Source organism: Geotrypetes seraphini, chromosome 12 (assembly GCF_902459505.1).
Source record: "Geotrypetes seraphini chromosome 12, aGeoSer1.1, whole genome shotgun sequence".
Taxonomy (NCBI): Eukaryota; Metazoa; Chordata; class Amphibia; order Gymnophiona; family Dermophiidae; genus Geotrypetes; species Geotrypetes seraphini.
Window position 1 is genome coordinate 120,758,609 of NC_047095.1, and position 19,112 is coordinate 120,777,720.

At 46.3% G+C, this 19,112-nt stretch overlaps 1 protein-coding gene across 5 annotated transcripts; it reads left to right on the top strand.

Moving 5' to 3' along the window:
• Positions 1-225: 225 nt before the first annotated feature.
• Positions 226-19,112, top strand: GPSM3 (G protein signaling modulator 3). Of its 5 annotated transcripts, XM_033915796.1 has the most exons (7): positions 749-767; positions 8,544-8,690; positions 12,891-13,067; positions 13,792-14,088; positions 14,392-14,557; positions 15,353-15,606; positions 17,272-19,111. In XM_033915796.1, exons 3-7 carry the CDS (start codon positions 13,062-13,064, stop codon positions 17,425-17,427), a joined length of 879 nt encoding a protein of 292 aa, XP_033771687.1. In that variant the 5' UTR covers positions 749-767; positions 8,544-8,690; positions 12,891-13,061; the 3' UTR covers positions 17,428-19,111. The 5 variants fall into 5 exon arrangements, with proteins under 5 accessions (XP_033771688.1, XP_033771686.1, XP_033771689.1 ...); XM_033915797.1 differs by lacking the exon at positions 8,544-8,690 and having other exon boundaries at positions 226-767; positions 13,792-14,079; positions 17,272-19,112; XM_033915795.1 differs by lacking the exon at positions 8,544-8,690 and having other exon boundaries at positions 227-767.

The following is a 19,112-nucleotide window of genomic DNA, read 5'->3' on the forward strand; positions in this document are numbered from 1 at the left end:
GACTAGGAGGGGAGGGTATCTTCTCAGCTTCTTCTGAGTTTGAAGGCCGACTCTCTTCCTCTTTTAAAAGCCTAAGTTCCCCTTTTCAAAAGCGACTCGAAGAAGTATTTTTTTCTCAGTCCAAACTATGACTCATTCTGTCTTTCTAGGCCGCCTACGCACGTACAATCCCCCAGCCCTAGCAGGGGGGGCCCCGGTGTCTGAACTAGAAGGACCCCTTTCTCTTGGGGCACGAGGGAATACAGTCTCTAGACCATGTGGAGATGGGTTGAGGAGTTGTCCAGAAGGGAAAGATTAAAGAGGCAAGACTGAACTTTAAAGAGAAACTAAGCCAGAAAGAAAAAGAAAAAGACAGGACTGTCACTTGGCAATGAGTGTCAGCCAATTGCAGTAATTGGTTTAGACAGGAAGTGGTAGCATCCCGCGCAGAGTGTGCAAGAAATAAAGAAAAAAAAACCCCAACCCACACACATACACAGCCTTCCACCCCAAATAGTTGAATAGGAAAGAAGAAAAAGAGAAACAGAGAGGGAAGCTGGGGGCAGGGAGAGGGTATCGGAGGCAAAAGGGAGGAGGAAGAGGAGAGCGGCAGCGAGAGAAGGAATCGAGGGCCCTTGGCGTGGCAAAGCAGGGGACAGATTCTTCCTGTCTCAGATCGGGGTGGCTGCGAAGGGTTGGGGGGATGCTGTTATCAGTGAAGGGAAAGAGACCGAGGATGGTGACCGTGCCCTCGCCCACTGGCACAAAGGAGGTCTGGTACTGCTGAGGTAAGTCTACTAGGGCGCGGGAGATAGGTTAGAATGTATTTTTAGGGAATGACCTGTAGGGCTAGCGGTAGCCCTGCCATCATTCCCCCCCAAATAGCTTAATTTGGGTGGAGGGAGACACCTTGGCCCAAAGTGAGATAAACTGTGGCTCTGTTCTTTTTAATAAACGGGGACTTGTATTGGCTAAATTCAACTTTAAAAATGCATTTTTAATTAACGAACATGACAATGTGGAATAATCATCTATTGGTCTGATTCTCCACGGTCGTCGGTTGGGGTTTTATTTTTTTCAGATTTATTGTCTACTATATCTATCATTTACTTTATACTTAATCGAGGGAGGTCTCTTAAATGTTAACGTATAGGGGCCACAATTTCTTTAATTTGATAAGGGCTCCTTCCACTATGCCACAGAAAAAAGTTTCTACTGCGTGCCAGCGAGGTAAACGCTCCGAAGCGCATAGGAATTTTATGAGAGCCGGAGCATTTGCCTCGCTAGCCTGCAGTAGAAACCTCTTCCCCGGCTTTTAAAAGCCGGCATAAACTTGTATGCACACTTGATGACGTTTAACACGCAAAGGTACGCAATGTAAATTATAGAATACTGCGTAACTTAATTCTTAGATGATAATGGATTTAACAATCGATAATTGGCTATAACATAAGAATTGCCATACTGGGACAGACCAAAGGCCCATCAAGTCCAACAGTGACCAACCCAAGTCCCAAGTACCTGGCAGAAACCCCAAAGAGTAGCAACATTCCAGAGCTGAGATTGTGATGTCATAATACCTCATTCCACCAATGCCTAAGAGCCAACCTCAGCAGTGATGTCACAATGGCTTGATTGTCCTATAATTGGCTCACATAAGAACATAACAATTGCCATACTGCCATACAAGGCCCATCAAGTCTAGTATCCTGTTTCCAAACAATGGCCAATCCTGGTCACAAGTATCTGGCAAGATCCCAGAGAATAAAATAGATTTTATGCGGCTTATTTTTGGAATAAGCAGTGGATTTCCCCAAACCCATCTTAATAATGGCTTAAAGGCTTCTCTTTTAGGAAATTATCCAAGGGTTTGGGTTTTTTTAAACCCTGCTAAGCTAACTGCTTTCACCACATTCTCTGGCAAAGAATTTCAGTTTATCATTAGTGTTAGCCCCCCACCCATGGCAATGCCCCTGCTTCCCACATCTTTTAGACTCTTTGGATCCTTTTTTTTTTAACCTCACTGAATCTCTAAATTGCTATCATGTTATCCATTGTCTTGCTCTGGATTATAAAATATGTGCAGTTATGCACCTGACAGCTACACCAACCGCACTCACGCCTAAAGTTAGATGCGCAACTGTGGGCTCACGCTAATTGTCAATGCAGAATTTTAGCTTAGTATGGAAGATTCCGGCGCCTAATTTTAAGTGACCTTTAGAAAATGACCCTTCAGATGTATAAATCCAGCTGTGGGAAGATGGATCGAAACAGACATAACACAGTATTTCCAGGGGTTCACTGAGCTTTTTTAGGGTTGCCAAGAGCCTCGGATTTACCCGATGAGTTAAACCCAAGAAATTTGAACTATTATTCCAGGTACCTGCTATACTATAATAATAATAATAGTAATAATTTATTGTTTATATACCGCCAAAGCCAAGGTAGTTCGAGGCGGTTTACAATAAAGAAGAGCTGGACATTAGAGAATGACATGGTGACAAAATTCATCACCGTTCCAGTCCCCACGGATAACCGCGGGAAATAATCCCATGTCATTTTTTAGTGTCTATTTCAGCCTCAGTCCTTCTACACCAGCATTCTTCAAAGCAAAGCTTGCGGGTCAGTGGTTGTGGCCATTCATACTCTGATTCTTCCCTCTCTCCTTAAAGAATGACATGAAGATGGTTTCCTGCGGTTATCCGCGGGGACGGGAACGGTGATGAATTTTGTCACCGTGTCATTCTCTACTGGACATACAGCAAAAAAAACAATGAAGTCTTTGAGTACATGACTGTTTGTACAGAGTAAGGTAACATTATAGGGATGGGTTTACAATAAGAGTAAGTCAATAGGAAGAGCAGGTCGAACGGTGTGGGGTAAGCAGTGAAGGCTTTGGGAATTCTTGGTCATTAGGAAGTAGATCGAGGCGATTTACAAAGAAAGGTAGGTCATACGGTGTCGGATAAGCAGTGAAGACTTTAGGAATTCTTGGTCACAAATCGGTTGAACAGGTTGGTTTTAATTAGTTTTCTGAAGTTGAGGTAGGATGAGGAGTGCATGATGGTGCTGCTTAGCCAGTCGTTCTGTAGACTTGCTTGGAAGGCAAGCGTTCTGTCAAGGAATCTTTGGTATCGGTAGGTTTTTATTGTAGGGTGGCTGAGCATGCGTATTTTGATTGTAGGCCTGGTAGAGCAGTCTAGTTTGAAGTGGGAGACCAGGTACTGAGGGGCCAAACCGAGAGTGGATTTGAAACAGAGACATGCGAATTTGAACAATACTCTTGCCTCCGGGGGCAACCAGTGGAGTTTTTGGTAGTAGGTGGTTATGTGGTCCCATTTCTTTAGGCCGAAAATCAGTCGTACAGCTGAGTTTTGTATGATTCGGAATTTTTGAATGGTTTTCTTGGGCGACCCCAGATAAATAATATTGCAATAGTCAAGTAGGTTTAGGATGGAGGATTGCACCAGTCCACTTAAAAAAAAAAGACCCATTTGGACCCTTTTGGAGGGGATAATAACAGTTACTACAAGTACTCCAAAACACAGCAGCAAGGCCGATCCTGCTCAAAACCAAATGTGAGAGGGCAAGTCCACTACTTAAGGAGTTACACGGGCTACCAGTCAAAAGCAGGGTCCAGTTCAAAATTGCGTGTAGGGTCCATAAATGCAGTACCCCGACTGGAAGGCACCCGGAAGTGTGCGGTTGTGGATGCGCTGACATCACACGCCTGCGTGATGTATGGCACACGACCTCCTCCTACTGGAGAATTGGTCCAGGACCTGGCAACTAAACTTCAATGCCAAAAAATGCAAGGTCATGCACCTTGGCAACAAAAATCCATGTAAGACTTACACTCTTAATGGTGAGATCCTAGAGAGAACTGTAGCGGAACGAGACTTAGGGGTAATCATCAGTGAGGACATGAAGACTGCAACTCAGGTGGAGAAAGCTTCATCTAAAGCCAGACAAATCATGGGTTGCATACGAAGGAGTTTTGTTAGCCGTAAGCCCGAAGTCATAATGCCATTATATAGGTCCATGGTGAGACCCCATCTGGAATACTGTGTACAATTCTGGAGACCACATTACCGCAAAGATGTGCTGAGACTTGAATCGGTCCAGCGAATGGCCACACGGATGGTCACGGGGCTCAGGGATCTCCCGTATGAGGAACGGCTGAATAAATTGCAGCTCTACTCCCTAGAGGAACGCAGGGAGAGGGGGGACATGATCGAGACATTCAAGTACCTCACGCGCCGTATCGAGGTGGGGGAGGATATCTTCTTCTTCAAGGAACCCACGTCAACACGAGGGCATCCATGGAAAATCAGGGGAGGGACATTGCATGGCGACACCAGGAAGTACTTCTTCACCGAGAGGGTAGTGGATCGATGGAATGGTCTTCCGATGCAGGTGATTGAGGCCAGCAGTGTGCCTGATTTTAAAGCTAAATGGGATCGAAAGGTGGGATCTCTTCGCAAAGGGAGGTAGGGGAGGGTCATTGGTGTGGGCAGACTTGATGGGCCTTGGCCCTTATCTGCCGTCACTTTCTATGTTTCTATGTTTCTATGTTTCGGTGCGAGAGGCATGTTCTGAAGGCAGTCAGCCGGCGTGGATGACTCTCCTTCTCGCCAGTGTGTCGCGGGGTACCTGAAATCTCAGGAGGCACACTGGTGAGCCGCGGCACACAGTTTGCGATACCCTGGGTTAGAGCTACAGCCTTGGCACCCGGAGGTTGTGGGTTCGAATCCTGCTCCGCTCCTCGTGACCCTGGGCAAGTCACTTAATCCCCATTGCCCCAGGTACATTAGATAAGAGTGGGAGCCTGCCAGGAAAAATTAGGAAAAAATGCTTGAGTACCTGAATAATTTGTAATCCGCATAGAATTGTAGGATATGAGGATTATAAATTTTTTTTTAAAGACTTTTCAATGACGCGAGGACAATTCAGCGCTGGAAGCTACCACTCCCCTCTCCACACAATGTCTGGAGAAAAGCCCTCTTCGAGACCACCTTTGAATTCCAAGGACCCAAAATCTGGAATAAACTCCCAAGCAGCTTTCCACATACTTCCAATTCAGGAGCCTAACAAAAAAAAAGTCTTCGCAGACTCCAGCTTATCCAGAATACTGCAGCCAAGCTGATTTTTGCTAAATGCAAATTTGATCGCGTCTCCCCACTACTTACCAATCTTCACTGGCTCCCAGTACTTTCCAGAATTCACTTCAAATGCTCCTGCCTGGCGTTCAAGATCATTCACGGCATCCTTCCGCCCCTAATCCCTCTATCCTTCCTCGCCCCGACGCCTGCTACCACCAGATCAACCCACAGACATAAACTATCCTTCCCCTCTCTACACGGCATCCTCCACGCAGGTAAACTGGGAAAATCCCTCCTCTCCAAAATCGCAGGCCTTTGGAACGATCTCACTATCCCGCTGCGGAACCTGGGCTCCCTCCAACTATTCCGAAAACAACTGAAAACCTGGCTTTTCTCTAGCATATAACATCTCTTCTCCTGTTTACATCCCCTCTTTTTATATGCCCTTGTAATTCTCTCTCCTCTCTCTTCCTATATTTTTAAGCTTTGTAAACCGTGTCGAGCTCCACTTCCGTAGAGACGATGCGGTATATAAACTTAAGGTTTAGTTTAGGAGGCACTGAGAACTCATCAATTCACTTCTCTGTACTGACCTATTATAAAGTATTCATACGTGTGAAGCCAGCCCTAGACTGGTTATGCACCTGAGCAGCCAGAATCCATGCAAGTCTTATACCCTTAATGGCGAGATCCTAGCAAAAACGGTAGCAGAACGAGACTTGGGGGTAATCGTCAGTGAGGACATGAAGTCTGCCAATCAAGTGGAGCAGGCTTCGTCCAAGGCAAGACAAATCATGGGCTGCATACGAAGGGGTTTCGTCAGTCGTAAGGCGGAAGTCATTATGCCATTGTATAGATCCATGGTGAGGCCCCACCTGGAATACTGTGTGCAATTCTGGAGGCCGCATTATCGCAAGGATGTGCTGAGACTGGAGTCGGTGCAAAGAATGGCCACCCGGATGGTCTCGGGACTCAAGGATCTACCATACGAAAAACGGCTTGACAAATTACAGCTATACTCGCTCGAGGAGCGCAGAGAGAGGGGGGACATGATCGAGACGTTCAAGTATCTTACGGGCCGCATCGAGGCGGAGGAAGATATCTTCTTTTTCAAGGGTCCCACGACAACAAGAGGGCATCCGTGGAAAATCAGGGGCGGGAAACTACGAGGTGACACCAGGAAATTCTTTTTCACTGAAAGAGTGGTTGATCGCTGGAATAGTCTTCCACTACAGGTGATTGAGGCCAGCAGCGTGCCTGATTTTAAGGCCAAATGGGATCGGCACATGGGATCTATTCACAGGGCAAAGGTAGGGGAGGGACATTAAGGTGGGCAGACTAGATGGGCCGTGGGCCGTGGGCCCTTATCTGCCGTCTATTTCTATGTTTCTATGTTTCTATGTAGACCTCTGTATCATTTCTAACATTACGTCAGCCGCCATGATTCCTGGCTGACGTTTGCGGGATACAAGAATCAGTATGGCATGGTATATAAAAAACAGATTAGATAAGGCAGAACTGCAGCAGGACTTATCACCTGCTTTGACAAGATAAACCTGGTTGCAAAGCCGTGAAGATCTTCTTAAAAGGATACTGAAGATTATGACATCCGGCGGCTTAAAGGGAATGAATATTTAAGCAGGGCATTTATTTTACTTATTTTAATTTCTTATATAAGAGCATAAGAATAGCCTTACTGGGTCCGTCAAGCCCAGTAGCCCATTCTCACAGCGGACAATCCACTAGTACCTGGCCAAAACCCAAGGAGTAGCAACATTCCATGCCGATCCAGTGGCTTCCCCCATGTCTTTCTCAATAACAGACTAGGGACTTTTCCTCCAGGAACTTGTCCAAACCTTTCTTAAAACCAGCTACGCTATCAGCTCTTATCACAATCTCTGGCAACGCGTTCCAGAGCTTAACTATTCTCTGAGTGAAAAACAACTTTCTTCCCGTTGGTTTTAAAAGTATTTCCTTGTAACTTCATCGAGTGTCCCCCTAGTCTTCGTAGTGATTTACATTCAGGTACGCTAAGTTTTTCTCCCTATCTGTCCTGCCCAGGGTCACAAGGAGCAGCATGGGGAGTGAACCCACAACCTCAGGGTGCTGAGACAGGAGTTCTAACCACTAGGCCATGCCTCGTAAGGACATCTCACTCTAGGCTGGTTCTCTCTTTCCGTAGCTTTTGAACTTTTCCAAATTAACAACGTGATTTTCATTAGGAATCTAAGTGGAAAGAGGAGGCAGCCGAACTGTTTTATCATTTGTACCCCGTAGATCTGTTCTGCCCCCACACAGGCATCACAACCATATGTGAAAAGAGGGCACCACCCCAAACTCGCAATCACTCTGGATTCTTGACCCCGGACCAGAGGTTACGAGGTTAATGCTCTCCTCACCTCCCGTACGATAACATTTGGTTATCTGTTAAGAGGTGTGAGGGATGGGATGGGCAGGAAGTTTTAGGCTGATGTATCTCCAAGTGGGACATAAGGACTGGTGGGGATATTCCCTGCTCTGTTAATAGCTCCAGCTTTATATGACTAGCTGAGGGTCTTTCCGGGGACTCTTTTTCCCCTCATCTGTCTTTCTCCAGACTGAGGCCTAGAATCTAAACACAGAGAAATAAAGTGACTTGTTTCCAAGGTCACACACAGAGGGTCAGAGACAGAGCAAGCAACTAGAAGCTTTGGGGGTCAGGTCAAAAGCATGCTGGGACAAAGGCGTGCCCAGACAATTGAGCGCAGCGCGGAGGCGCGCGCCTCTCTAAATTACTCTTTTTAGGGCTCCAATGGGGGGGGCGTGGGGAGGAACCCCCCCCACTTTACTTAATAGACATCGCGCCACGTTGTGGGGGCGTTGTGGAGGGGGTTGTAACCCCCCACATTTTACTGAAAACTTCACTTTTTCCCTGTTTTTAGGGAAAAAGTTAAGTTTACAATAAAATGTGGAGGGTTACAACCCCCCAAACCCCCGATAACGCCGGCGTCATGTCTATTACGTAAAGTGCGGGGGTTCCCCCCCACACACACCCCCGTCGGAGCCCTAAAAACTGTAATTTAGAGCGGCGCACGCCTCCGCGCTGCGTTCAATTGTCCGGGCGCGCCTTTGTCTTTCGCGCCGTTGTCTATGAACCGAAGCTTTGAGTGCTGAACTCCAGGGTTCACTCCCTACTCTTTTTACGCAACCCCTTTTTTAAAAAAAATAATTTATATTCTGCATATCCTACAATTCTATGCGGATTACAAATTATTCAGGCACTCAAGCATTTTCCCTAATTGTCCCGGTGGGCTCCCACTCTATCTAATGTACCTGGAGCAATGGGGATTAAGTGACTTGCCCAGGGTCACAAGGAGCAATGTGGGATTCAAACTCAGAACCTCAGGGTACCGAGGCTGTAGCTCTAACCCCTGCAGCGCACACTTCTTCCATCTCTGCTGCTTTTCTTCCTGTACCTGGCAGAGCTCTGAGGAAGGGCATCCGAACTGTACCTAAAAAGTCACGGCAGCTGAGGTGACAACTGAAGGACCAGAGCCGCCGCCTGTCCTAGGAGTGACCGATCTCCCCAGAGGATCAGAAGAACCGGATCGGAACACTCCGCAACTGCAGGTGAGGTGGGAGATGAGTCGGCCGAGACCTGTTTTAGAAAGAAACCTCTGTGTCATGGAAGTCGTTGCTTTCTTCTAATTAACGGACAGCTCTGGGTGCTCAAGACTTGGTTGATCCATTTGTAGCACACAGGCAGAACTAACTCATCCTACCCGAGGGGCTTGGGACCTTTGGATAACTCCATCTTGCTATGGTGCGCCTTCTAAACCTCATCCAATTTTTTTTTTTGGAGGGGGGGCAGGCCTAGCCCTTTCTTAATGCTTCTTTGAGCTCAAGTCTGGGATTATCCTCAGCCAGGGCCATCCATCACAGCTACCTCTCTCTGAAGCTTGCAAACACAAATCCTACATCCAGCCATTAGAGGTCACTGTTGCATAAGGATGGTGGTGTTCCTCACCTCTTCCTCCTTTTCAGAGCTCTGAGTGCAGCCTTCGCAGCATCCCAAGCCGCAGCTGCGGTGTTCTTTACTTGGAAGCGTGTATCACTGGCGCTGAGCAAGCCCTTCCGGCCCAGTTCTAGAATTTAATTTGTCATCTGTGGTGTAAAATAGTTTGAAATGTTTGAGCAATTTTGGGTTTCCCAAAGCTGAGAAATCGTCTTCTAAAAGTCTTACTATAAGAACATAAGAATAGCCATACTGGGCCAGACCAATGGTCCATCTAGGCTATGATACACAAGCCAAAAAGAACCCCCCCCCCTCCCCAAACACATTCTGAGCTTTCTGCTCCAGTATCACTCTGCAGTAACTGAGTGTAAACTGCAAAAGGGTCTGAGCTGGGAGTTCCACACTCCTCAAAGGAATATATAGAAAGCATTATCAGCTTCAGAAGGTGGACAAGAACTGGCAGAATTGGTACCCACCTTTAGTATACCCAGGGTGCCCATCCACCTGCTAGCCTAAGTTAGCGGCTTGGCAAGATGGCAGGTCTTTTTCAAACTGTATGACTTTAGGGAAGGAAATCTCCACACACACCCCCACCCCTCAGGCAGTTCCTGTTTCTCTCGCCCTCAGAAGCTGAGACTGGAAGCAAAGCTACGAAGTGACGGCTGGGAGAGGGGTTTTCCAACTTGTACAATGTGAGGAAAACATTCTACACCTGAAGCAGCTCACAAGGAGGGAAGGAAGAGCAAGGAGAGATGTGCGAGGCCTCTAACATCAAGATGGACTGTTGAGACATGAAGCTTGTCCCGTACAAAGGACAGCACCCCTCAAGTGACACCATGCTGGGGTCTTGGGACACAGCACATGTTATATAACTCCTTGTCTAGCTGCACAATGTCTCTTGATGCTTTCTAAGGCACTGGGAAATGGATTAAGTCCTGGGTAGTGAGGACAGCACCCTTAGAAGTGCAAAGGTTAAAAGGCCCAGTTAAAAGCCCACCTCTTCGAGAGTGCTTTCGACTCCTAACTCCTCTCACCTTGGGTTCTGCATCCCCAACCCTATATGGCATGTCTGTCTGTCCAAGTTAGATTGTAAGCTCTTCTGAGCAGGAAACGACTATAAATGTCAGTCCACCTCTTCGAGAGTGCTTTCGACTCCTAACTCCTCTCACCTTGGGTTCTGCATCCCCAACCCTATATGGCATGTCTGTCTGTCCAAGTTAGATTGTAAGCTCTTCTGAGCAGGGACCGTCTATAAATGTCAAAATGTATGCCTTTCAGCGTTATATAAATGATAAGTAGCAGTAGTAGTAGTGGGTTAATTTTAAGATCTCCAGTGTTAAATCTTTGAGTTGTGAGGGGTCCCACAGAAGTCATCCCTTGCTCTTTCATGTTGTTTAAAAGCCTTGTATCAGATCATTGTATCTTTATTCTTTACGTGGAGATTATATTGTTTATTGAAAGCTTCTATACCGTTGCTAATGACTGGGGGAGTCAATTCAGAGCAGTTCACATGAGCTTTGTAATGATGTTACAATATATGAGCTTCTGTAAAGGTGTTACAATACAGAGTTATACAAGTGGCCCTTCATTTCATGCAATATAAACATTTTAAAAAATATGTAGCAACATAGCAGATGACAAGACTCAAAAGACGAACTCTTATACTTAGAGAGAAACCCCAGACGAATCGACTTCCCTATTCTCAGGCCAGGTCAGCAATTTAGGAGTGAAACTGAATGCAGGAGTCTCTTTTGAGGCTATTTCGAGCTGCATTTGCTGAGGTCTGCGAACTGTGATACAGGTTTTATTTATTTATTTTAAAAATGTACGGATCGCTTAAATCTAAGCAATGTACAAAACATTTACATCTACAATTTCAAGCACAAACAAACCTAAAATGCAATAAACAAATAAATCAATCTTCCCCCTCAAATTTCCTTAATACAGAATTCTTTAAATCTAAAACAAATAATAACCACAGAGTTAAAGAAAGGCGTCCACAAATAATTGTGGGTTTTTTTAACATTTTCTTAAAAGACACACGATCTTTGCATAATCTCATTATACCTGGAATTGAATTCCAGAGATTCTTACCGGCAACTGAGAAAATAGATATTCTAGATTTAACATAACAAGTCCCAATTTCTTTTAAACTGATGAGCAAAATCCTTCCCGCAGATCTCAAACATCTTGCGGGTTGACAGATTTCCCACAAGCTTTGAAAGCAAGTAGGAGAAGAGGGGTCCAATATTTGATGAACGACAGGCAGAGCGCTCAGCACAGTGGGCTTTGTATAGAGCAGTGGTTCTTAACCTTGCTGGAGGTACTGAACCCCACCAGTTTCATATGCGTGTTCACCGAACCCTTCTTTATTGGAAAAATAAAATATGATTTTTACAAATTCAAAACATAGGTATACAGTGAGGGAAAAAATAATATCAATTTTGAAAACAAAAAAGTTCTCCTATATTTCGAATAATAATAACATAATCATGAAATTTACTGCAAATCAATGTGACTTCTGCTCTTGCCTCTCAGAGACCAGTTCAGAAATGCGCGGCTTTACCTTGGCAAGTGCCACTCTCATGTCATTTTCGCAACAAAGTCTGTTCCTCTTCTTCGTTTTTATGTCCAGCATCCTCGAAAAGGATTGCGCGCTATATGAGTTGGCGGTGTGTTTTGACCTCCGCCAAACCCGCGAGACTGACTCACCGAACCCCTGGGGTTCAGTCGAACCCAGGTTAAGAACCACTGGTATAGAGGTTTCCCCAGAAAGTTTCCAGGTAATCTACAATGCTAGTGGCCCAGAAAAAGCGCACGCCCCGTTCTCGGTTAGAGTATACTGAATACCAAGAAAAGAATGGCTTCAAATTAGGATCCTGGTATAAATGTTCAAAATTCTCTGGATGAACGGAGCCGCTTAGTTATTTATTAAAAATGTTTACGAACTGCCGTCCTGAATCACCTAAAGCAGTGCGGTTACACAAGATTAATAACATACAAGACTCTGCAGTCAAACAACATTAGATCCACAACACCTTTCGCTCAAGGCTTAATATTCCTTCAAATAAAAACATTGATCAAGCCAGTGGCGTAGCCGTGAGGGGGCCTAGGCCCCCCCCTCTCTGCCCTACTTTGGGCTCAGGCCCCCTCCCCCCCTTCAAATATTGCAGCACTGGGTTCACGGCTGGTGGGGATGCTCAAGCCTCACTAGCCAAACCTGATTTGTGGCCCGAGCCCCTGCCTCTGACGCCTGAGCATCAGGAAGCGGGCGGGGTCCTCCAGCCGCCGACGCCGATCGTTCCTCGCACGCCCAATCCATGTATTTGCAGAGCATGAAGGGGATCCAAAGCCTTTTCGATAGTCGACTCTTGTTATGAAACCAACTGGGCCATTATTACATTACATTACATTAGTGATTTCTATTCCGCCATTACCTTGCGGTTCAAGGCAGGTTACATCCAAACTAAAACAAAAATTACATTCAAAATTTGAAGGAATAGAATAAGCGATGACATAGAATTTTTAAGGTAAAGAGTAACCAAAGGGAAGTGGAGGTCTTTAGGAGATAAGAATAGGATGAAATTATGGATTTTAGATAACGTTTGGTAGGTAAAAGAGTATTAGAGAGATCTAAGGATAAATAGAGTGTTGGATATTGGGTTGAGATTGGTTGTGCTGGATAGGTTTATGGAAAAAAAAGGAAGATTTTTTTTTGTCTCTATATCTAGATTTAAGCTTGGATAGAGATTTTTAGCTATATATATTTTGATGTTTGTTGTAAATTGCTATTTTATTAATTTTTTTTATTGTAGCATCAGTAGTTGGAGAACAAAGACAGTAAGGCCACACTTCTACGATCTGTGCCCCGATCGTGGCAGGAGAGATTTAGAAGGGCTGGAGTGGGGCTCCGATGACAGCTTCAGTAGCTGGAGGACAAGACTAGAGCAAAGGAGACTTCTGTGAGCTCCGAACATAGCAAGGACATGTATGTATGTATATATAATATCGCATCATACCTTATGCTATGAGTTTATCTAGTTGGGCAGATTGGATGGACTGTGCTAGTGGCGTAGCGAGGGTGAGACACACCCGGGGCGTTGGCGCCTCTCCCCCACCCCCATCCTCTCTTTCCCTGCCCCCTCACGTCACACGCGCCCCTTCCCCCATCCCTCTTCAACGTTCCCGGCGCGAGCAGCAATCCTAACCTGCTGCTCGCGCCGGCGCTGGCTCTTCCTCCGACGTCGCTTCTAGGCGCGGGTCCGGGAAGCGACGGCAGAGGAAAAGCAATGCTGGTGCCAGCAGCAGGTTGGGGGTTGCCGCTCGCGCCGTGTACGTTAAAAAGATATGAGGGAAGAGGCGCGGGTGCGGTATTGGGGGTGGGGATCAGGAAGGTGGAGAGAGTCGAGTTAAGAAACCAGGTCACTAGCACTCAGACTTAATGGGGTGGGTCAAAAGAGTGGGCAGACTTGATGGGCTGTGGCCCTTTTCTGCCGTCATCTTTCTATGTTTCTACCCCCCCTCACTATGCCACTGGAGTGTACGGGTCTTTATCTGCCGTCATCCGCTATGTTGCTACATTTGATACTGTATTGTATGAGATGAATATTTGTTATACATCACTTTGAATTAGCTTTGGTTAGAAAAAACCCCTCCCCCCACAATGCCATGTCATCAAACCAATCTCATGCGACCCCCTCATTTGTCTCTTCACAGTACGAAGACGGGATGCTCTCCGTAGACAAAGCTGACACAGAGGTCCTCTTTCTGAGGAAGGTCATACCAAAAGATGAGGGGAATGAGGAGGAAGATGTCAAGGGGACTCGACCTGACCCTAGGGGTGAAGAAGACAGCACAGAGAACCTGCCATACGATGCACCAGAGGACAGAGCTATCAGGGATCTGGCATGGAACAGTCCAGCCTCTGAGGAGGAAGAGGATGGTGAAAACACGATGAAAGGACAGAATGCCATCCCCTCTCTGCTTCTGGATGGAGACAAGACGGTGATTCAGGTTGGGGCTGGAAACCTTCTCCCTTCAACAAAGTAATAATTAAATAGCCTGGATGTGGGATGTCACTACTTCCACTGGGAGGGCCAGGCAGGTTGGGACTTGAGGCAGGGGAATGTGGGATCACCTGCCTGGGACAAACAGACCTTATCCGGGTCACTGAATTTCTAGGGTAACAACCTGGGAGGGACAAGCAGGTTGGAACAGGAAGAACAGTTCCTGAAAGGTAACAGGATGCCTGTGATGGCTTCAGGCCGGGCTGGGGAGGTCGCTGCATCTCAAGTCTTCTTCTGCTCTGTTCTCTAGAAACGTTTGACCCCTGACCTCAGCGACACCGAGACCTTCTTCGACCTCCTTTGCCATTTTCAGAGCCGGCGTATGAATGAACAGCGCTGCTCCTTCCGTCGGAAGCCACGGGGTGACACCAGGCCCTGGAGCTCTGCCCCGTCGTCCCCTGTGAGGGAGAGGAGAGGTGAGCACAAACAGACCATAAATCCTTCACCCCCTAAAGAACCCTTTAATGGATAGAACCGTCTTCAGTTTTCCATGAAAAGTGAAGTAATCACAATCCACTCTAATAGCTACTAGGAGCGAAGTCCAGATTTTAGCTGCTTGAGAACAGTGAAGAAAACTGTGTTTCTATTTTAGATTCACCGCAGATGGTGATTGAATATTTAGATAATTCTTTAAAGAAGGAGTTAAAAACAACAAAATATGTGTCTCTGCCAACTGGATCCAGGTTCACAGGACAGGGTTGATCCAGTCCTGGGTTTACCTTAGTGCATGATGGGACTTGTAGTCTTGCCTTCTTTTAGGTGGGGAAATCAGAACTACCAGTTCCTGCATGCAACAGGATACACCCAGGACTCAACCCTGTCCTATGAAATTTGGATCCAGTTGGAAGCCTGAAGCTGGCTAGACCACATACTAAAAAGTCATATAACACATTTTAAACATCACACGTGCCTCTAATGGAAATCAATGCAGCTTATTTTGTAGTTTAAAGTTGCTTCCTTAGATTTTCTGAACAACCAGTGTGCAACACGTTAGGGTAATCAATTTGAGAAAGGTTAAATGACTGAACTAGAATTCTTAAGTGTTTTAAGTATAAAATATTTTTGAATCTGAAGAAGTCGGTGCAATTTCCCCCAAAAAACTTCTTTGATAAGTTGCTGACACACACTCATGCACAGATCCTCTGTGAACACAAACGTACACACCTCCACTGATGCTGTTTCCCCCCCCCCCCTCCCCTCTCCATTGGCAGCTGTCTTTGCCTCCACCATATCCCTTCAAACGGAGGAGTTTTTTGACCTGGTGGCCTGGAGCCAGGCCCGGCGACTGGATGACCAACGTGCCAACCCCTTGGAAGCTGAACTCCAAGTAACAGATGGGAGAGGGGCAGAGAATCTAATAGAAAGGGAGGGGAGGAAGACGTGGAGGAAAGTTCGCCAGCGTGCTGTCACCGAGCCATGCAGAGTCCCAGACGAGGAGCTGTATAATACTATCCTAACTCACCAGGTAAGCACAGCGCTCCCCAACACCACCAGAGGGGGTGAAGTGATAATGAGAGGCCTCCTGTAATACTCCCCCTCCAATCTTTGCCAAGAGAGGGGTTTTCCCCTCGATGGATGGGCTATAAATTTATTCCTAAACTAATCTCATGACTCCAAGCTGTTCTGCTTCTCTGCTGGGAGAATGGCTAAAAGTAACAGGGTTATATTACAGTAGAGAGATCGGAAGCGATGTTAGGATGAAATTTTTTAATTGTGCGGGAGGACATTCACCAAAACAATTGACCCAGCAGTGTCCAACATTGAAGGGTTTTAAATGTAGGTTAAAGGCACATCTGTTTGTGATGGTTTGGGTTAGATGACCTTCAAAGATTCCTCCCTATCCCTCAGGCTCTAGATCAGTGTCTTGCAAACTTTGTCAAGTCGCAGCACACTAAATGTGGTGACCGCAGCTCGAGGCATCCGGAAGTGCGCAGATGTGGACACGATGATGTCACATGCATGCGTGACGTCATCATGTCGAAGTCTGCGAATGCGCAAAGGCCCTCAGACAGGGCCCTGAGCCGCCAGTGGTGGGTGCTGGAAGGGAAGATGCATGGAGGAGAGGTGCTGGTGCTGGATGACTGCCTACAGGATGTGCTGTGAAAGACATGTCCTGGAGGCAGTCAGCTGGTGCCGGCATCTCTCTTCCTCCCCTGTGTCTCGCGGAACGCCTGGAATCTCAGGCAGCACACAGTTTGCGATACACTGCTCTAGATGAACCTCTGAGGTCCTCCCCAGTTCTTTCTTCCTCTAATTCTAGATGACCACCTATGGTTCCTTCTAGCTCTATCTTCCTCTAATTCTTGCTGTCCTCCTGAGGTTTCTTTCAGTTCTATCATCATCTGATTCTTGATGACCTCCTGAGGTTTCTTCTAGCCCTATCTTCCTCTGATTCTCAATGACCTGTTGAGATTCCTTCTAGCTCTATCTTCCTCTAATTCTTGATGTCCTTCGAGGTTTCTTTCAGTTCTATCATCCTTTGATTCTCGATGACCTCCTGAGGTTCCTTCCAGCCCTTTCTTCCTCTGATTCTCAATGACCTGTTGAGGTTCCTTCTAGCTCTATTGTCTTCTGATTCATGATGACCTCCTGAGGTTCCTTCTAGCCCTATCGTCTTCTGATTCACAATGACCTCCTGAGGGGTTCCTTCTAGCCCTATCATCCTTTGATTCTCGATGACCTCCTGAGGTACTTCCAGTCCTTTCTTCCTCTGATTCTACTTGACCTCCTGACAATCCTTTCAATTCTATTTTCCTGTGATTTAAGATGACCTCCCAAGGTTCCTTCCACCCCCCCCCCCCCCAGTCTTCCTCTGATTCTAGATAACCTCCTAAGGTTCCTTCTAGTCTTCTCTTTCTCTTACTCCTTGGGATCCTGCTAGGCATCTGTTACCTGAATGGGCCATTCTCTGAGACAGGATGTGGGCTTATGAAAAGTTGATCCAACCAAGTTCTTATGACCTCCTAAGGGTCTTCCCAGCTCTATCATCTCCTTCCACATAACTTCCTGTGGACCCTTCCAGCCCTATCCTTCCATGCTTCAAACTTTTCACGTTGCTTTCTGTCTGGCACTGTTGGAATCTACCATTTGTGACCTTGTGTTTATTTTTTGATCTGGCGGTGCTTTCCAGTCAGAGCGGATTGAGGAGCAACGCAGCGACCCACCCCTCCCTGTCGCAGCCCTTGATCTCTTTGACCTGCTGCTACGGCTGCAGGGCGAGCGAATGGATGAACAGAGGGTGGAACTCCCCTCAGCACTATTGCAACATGAGGTGAACCTGTATTGAGGACGAGATGCAACAATATGGTTTCCCATGTCACTAATGATGACCCTCCTCCCTGGTTCAGAAGATACAGCATCTAGAGGACCAGTCACAAATAGAAATTATTTATACAGTGATCCTTCCCTGAGGTGAAAAGAAGAGCTAGGTATGCAGCTGGGGGAGGATCAAATCCCACTGATGCTCCTCCCAACCCACGCTGTACTTACTCTACAGGGGCTCAACAGTTCTCCCTAAGAATATCTTTGATCAAAGGCTTTACTTGCAAACAAGGGACAAGGTGGAAGAGGAAAAGAAAGAATTTGGGCTGAACAAAAATAATTATAAATTAATTCTAACCTGGACTTCCAAAATGTCCTTCAGTGTGGTTCCAAGGTACATCTCCACAGAAACGGAGGTGTAGACAACTCTGGGAGCAAGGCAGCGTACTTCTGGCATCGATCTGTAGACTGCTTGGAAGCCTCCAGAGAAAAGAAAAAAATGTTATTATAGTTATCTCAATATAGGTAAACTGAAGTAGAGGGAGGTAATAGACAAATGCTAGGATTAGAACTGAAGCACAAGGAACCTTTCTCTCTCATTAGCAAATCATTCCCAGCCAGGGTTACCACATCACCCCAGTGTAAAGTTGCCAGCTGGATCCAAATTCACCAGACAAGGTTGATTTAGTCCTACATTTATCCCATTATCCCATTGCATGCTGGGACTTGAAGTCTTGCTTTTCATAGGAAGTGGAAAGGGGAAATCAAAGTAGTCTATCTAATGGCAAGTGCAGCAGCCTGAGAACCAGGGGGACTGGGTCTGATTCTCACTGCAGATCCTTGTGACTCTGGGCAAGTCACTTATTTTGTACCCAGGCTAATGGAAAGTACCTGTATATAAAAAAAATGTAAACCACCTTGATTGTAACCTCAGAAAGGTGATATATCGACTCCCATCCCAAAACTACACAGGACTGAATCAACCCCATTGAGCAAATCTGGATCTAGTTGGTAACCCTACTTCAAAGGAAACTGGACAGGTTAATCCAGCCCTGATTTAGCCCCACTGCATGCAGGGAGCAGTAGTTTTGCTCTCCCCTGTCCTACACCCTTCAATTCCCCTATCAAAATCAACTACAAGTCCCTTTATGCCATGAAACAAAATCAGACCTGGATGATCCTCTTCATTTAACCTGGGGTAAGGCAAACTGTATTTCCCCAACCTAAGCTGCATGCGCTACCACCCCCCCCCCCCTCCCCTCCAGAGCTGCCAAGTTACTCAGATTCATAAGGGAGATTTTAGGCCAATCCTGGGGTTCTGATACCCTAACCTGGTGCATTATGGGACCTGCAGCACTGATTTCTCAATGGGTGGAATCAGGAACTACAAATACCACACTGCTTTAGGATGCAAGTGCAAAACCAGGCTTGGCCAAAAAGTCTCCCTTGTAGAACCGGGTAATTTGGCAGGACTTTAGCAGAAAATATAATTTATGTCATGTTGGTTTTGAATTCTAGTACTTGTATACTGTAAATAAAATCACTTTTCCTGCCCTGCCCTGTACAGTTGTGAGAACTCCTTGGGTTCCACTGAACATGGATATATCTATTAGCTGAAAGCAGAAGACACAGTGGGGATGTTAGACAGATTGTGTTGGGGGGGGGGTTGTTTACAGCAAAGTCTGGGAGGGGAGATTTGAGGTTCTCTTT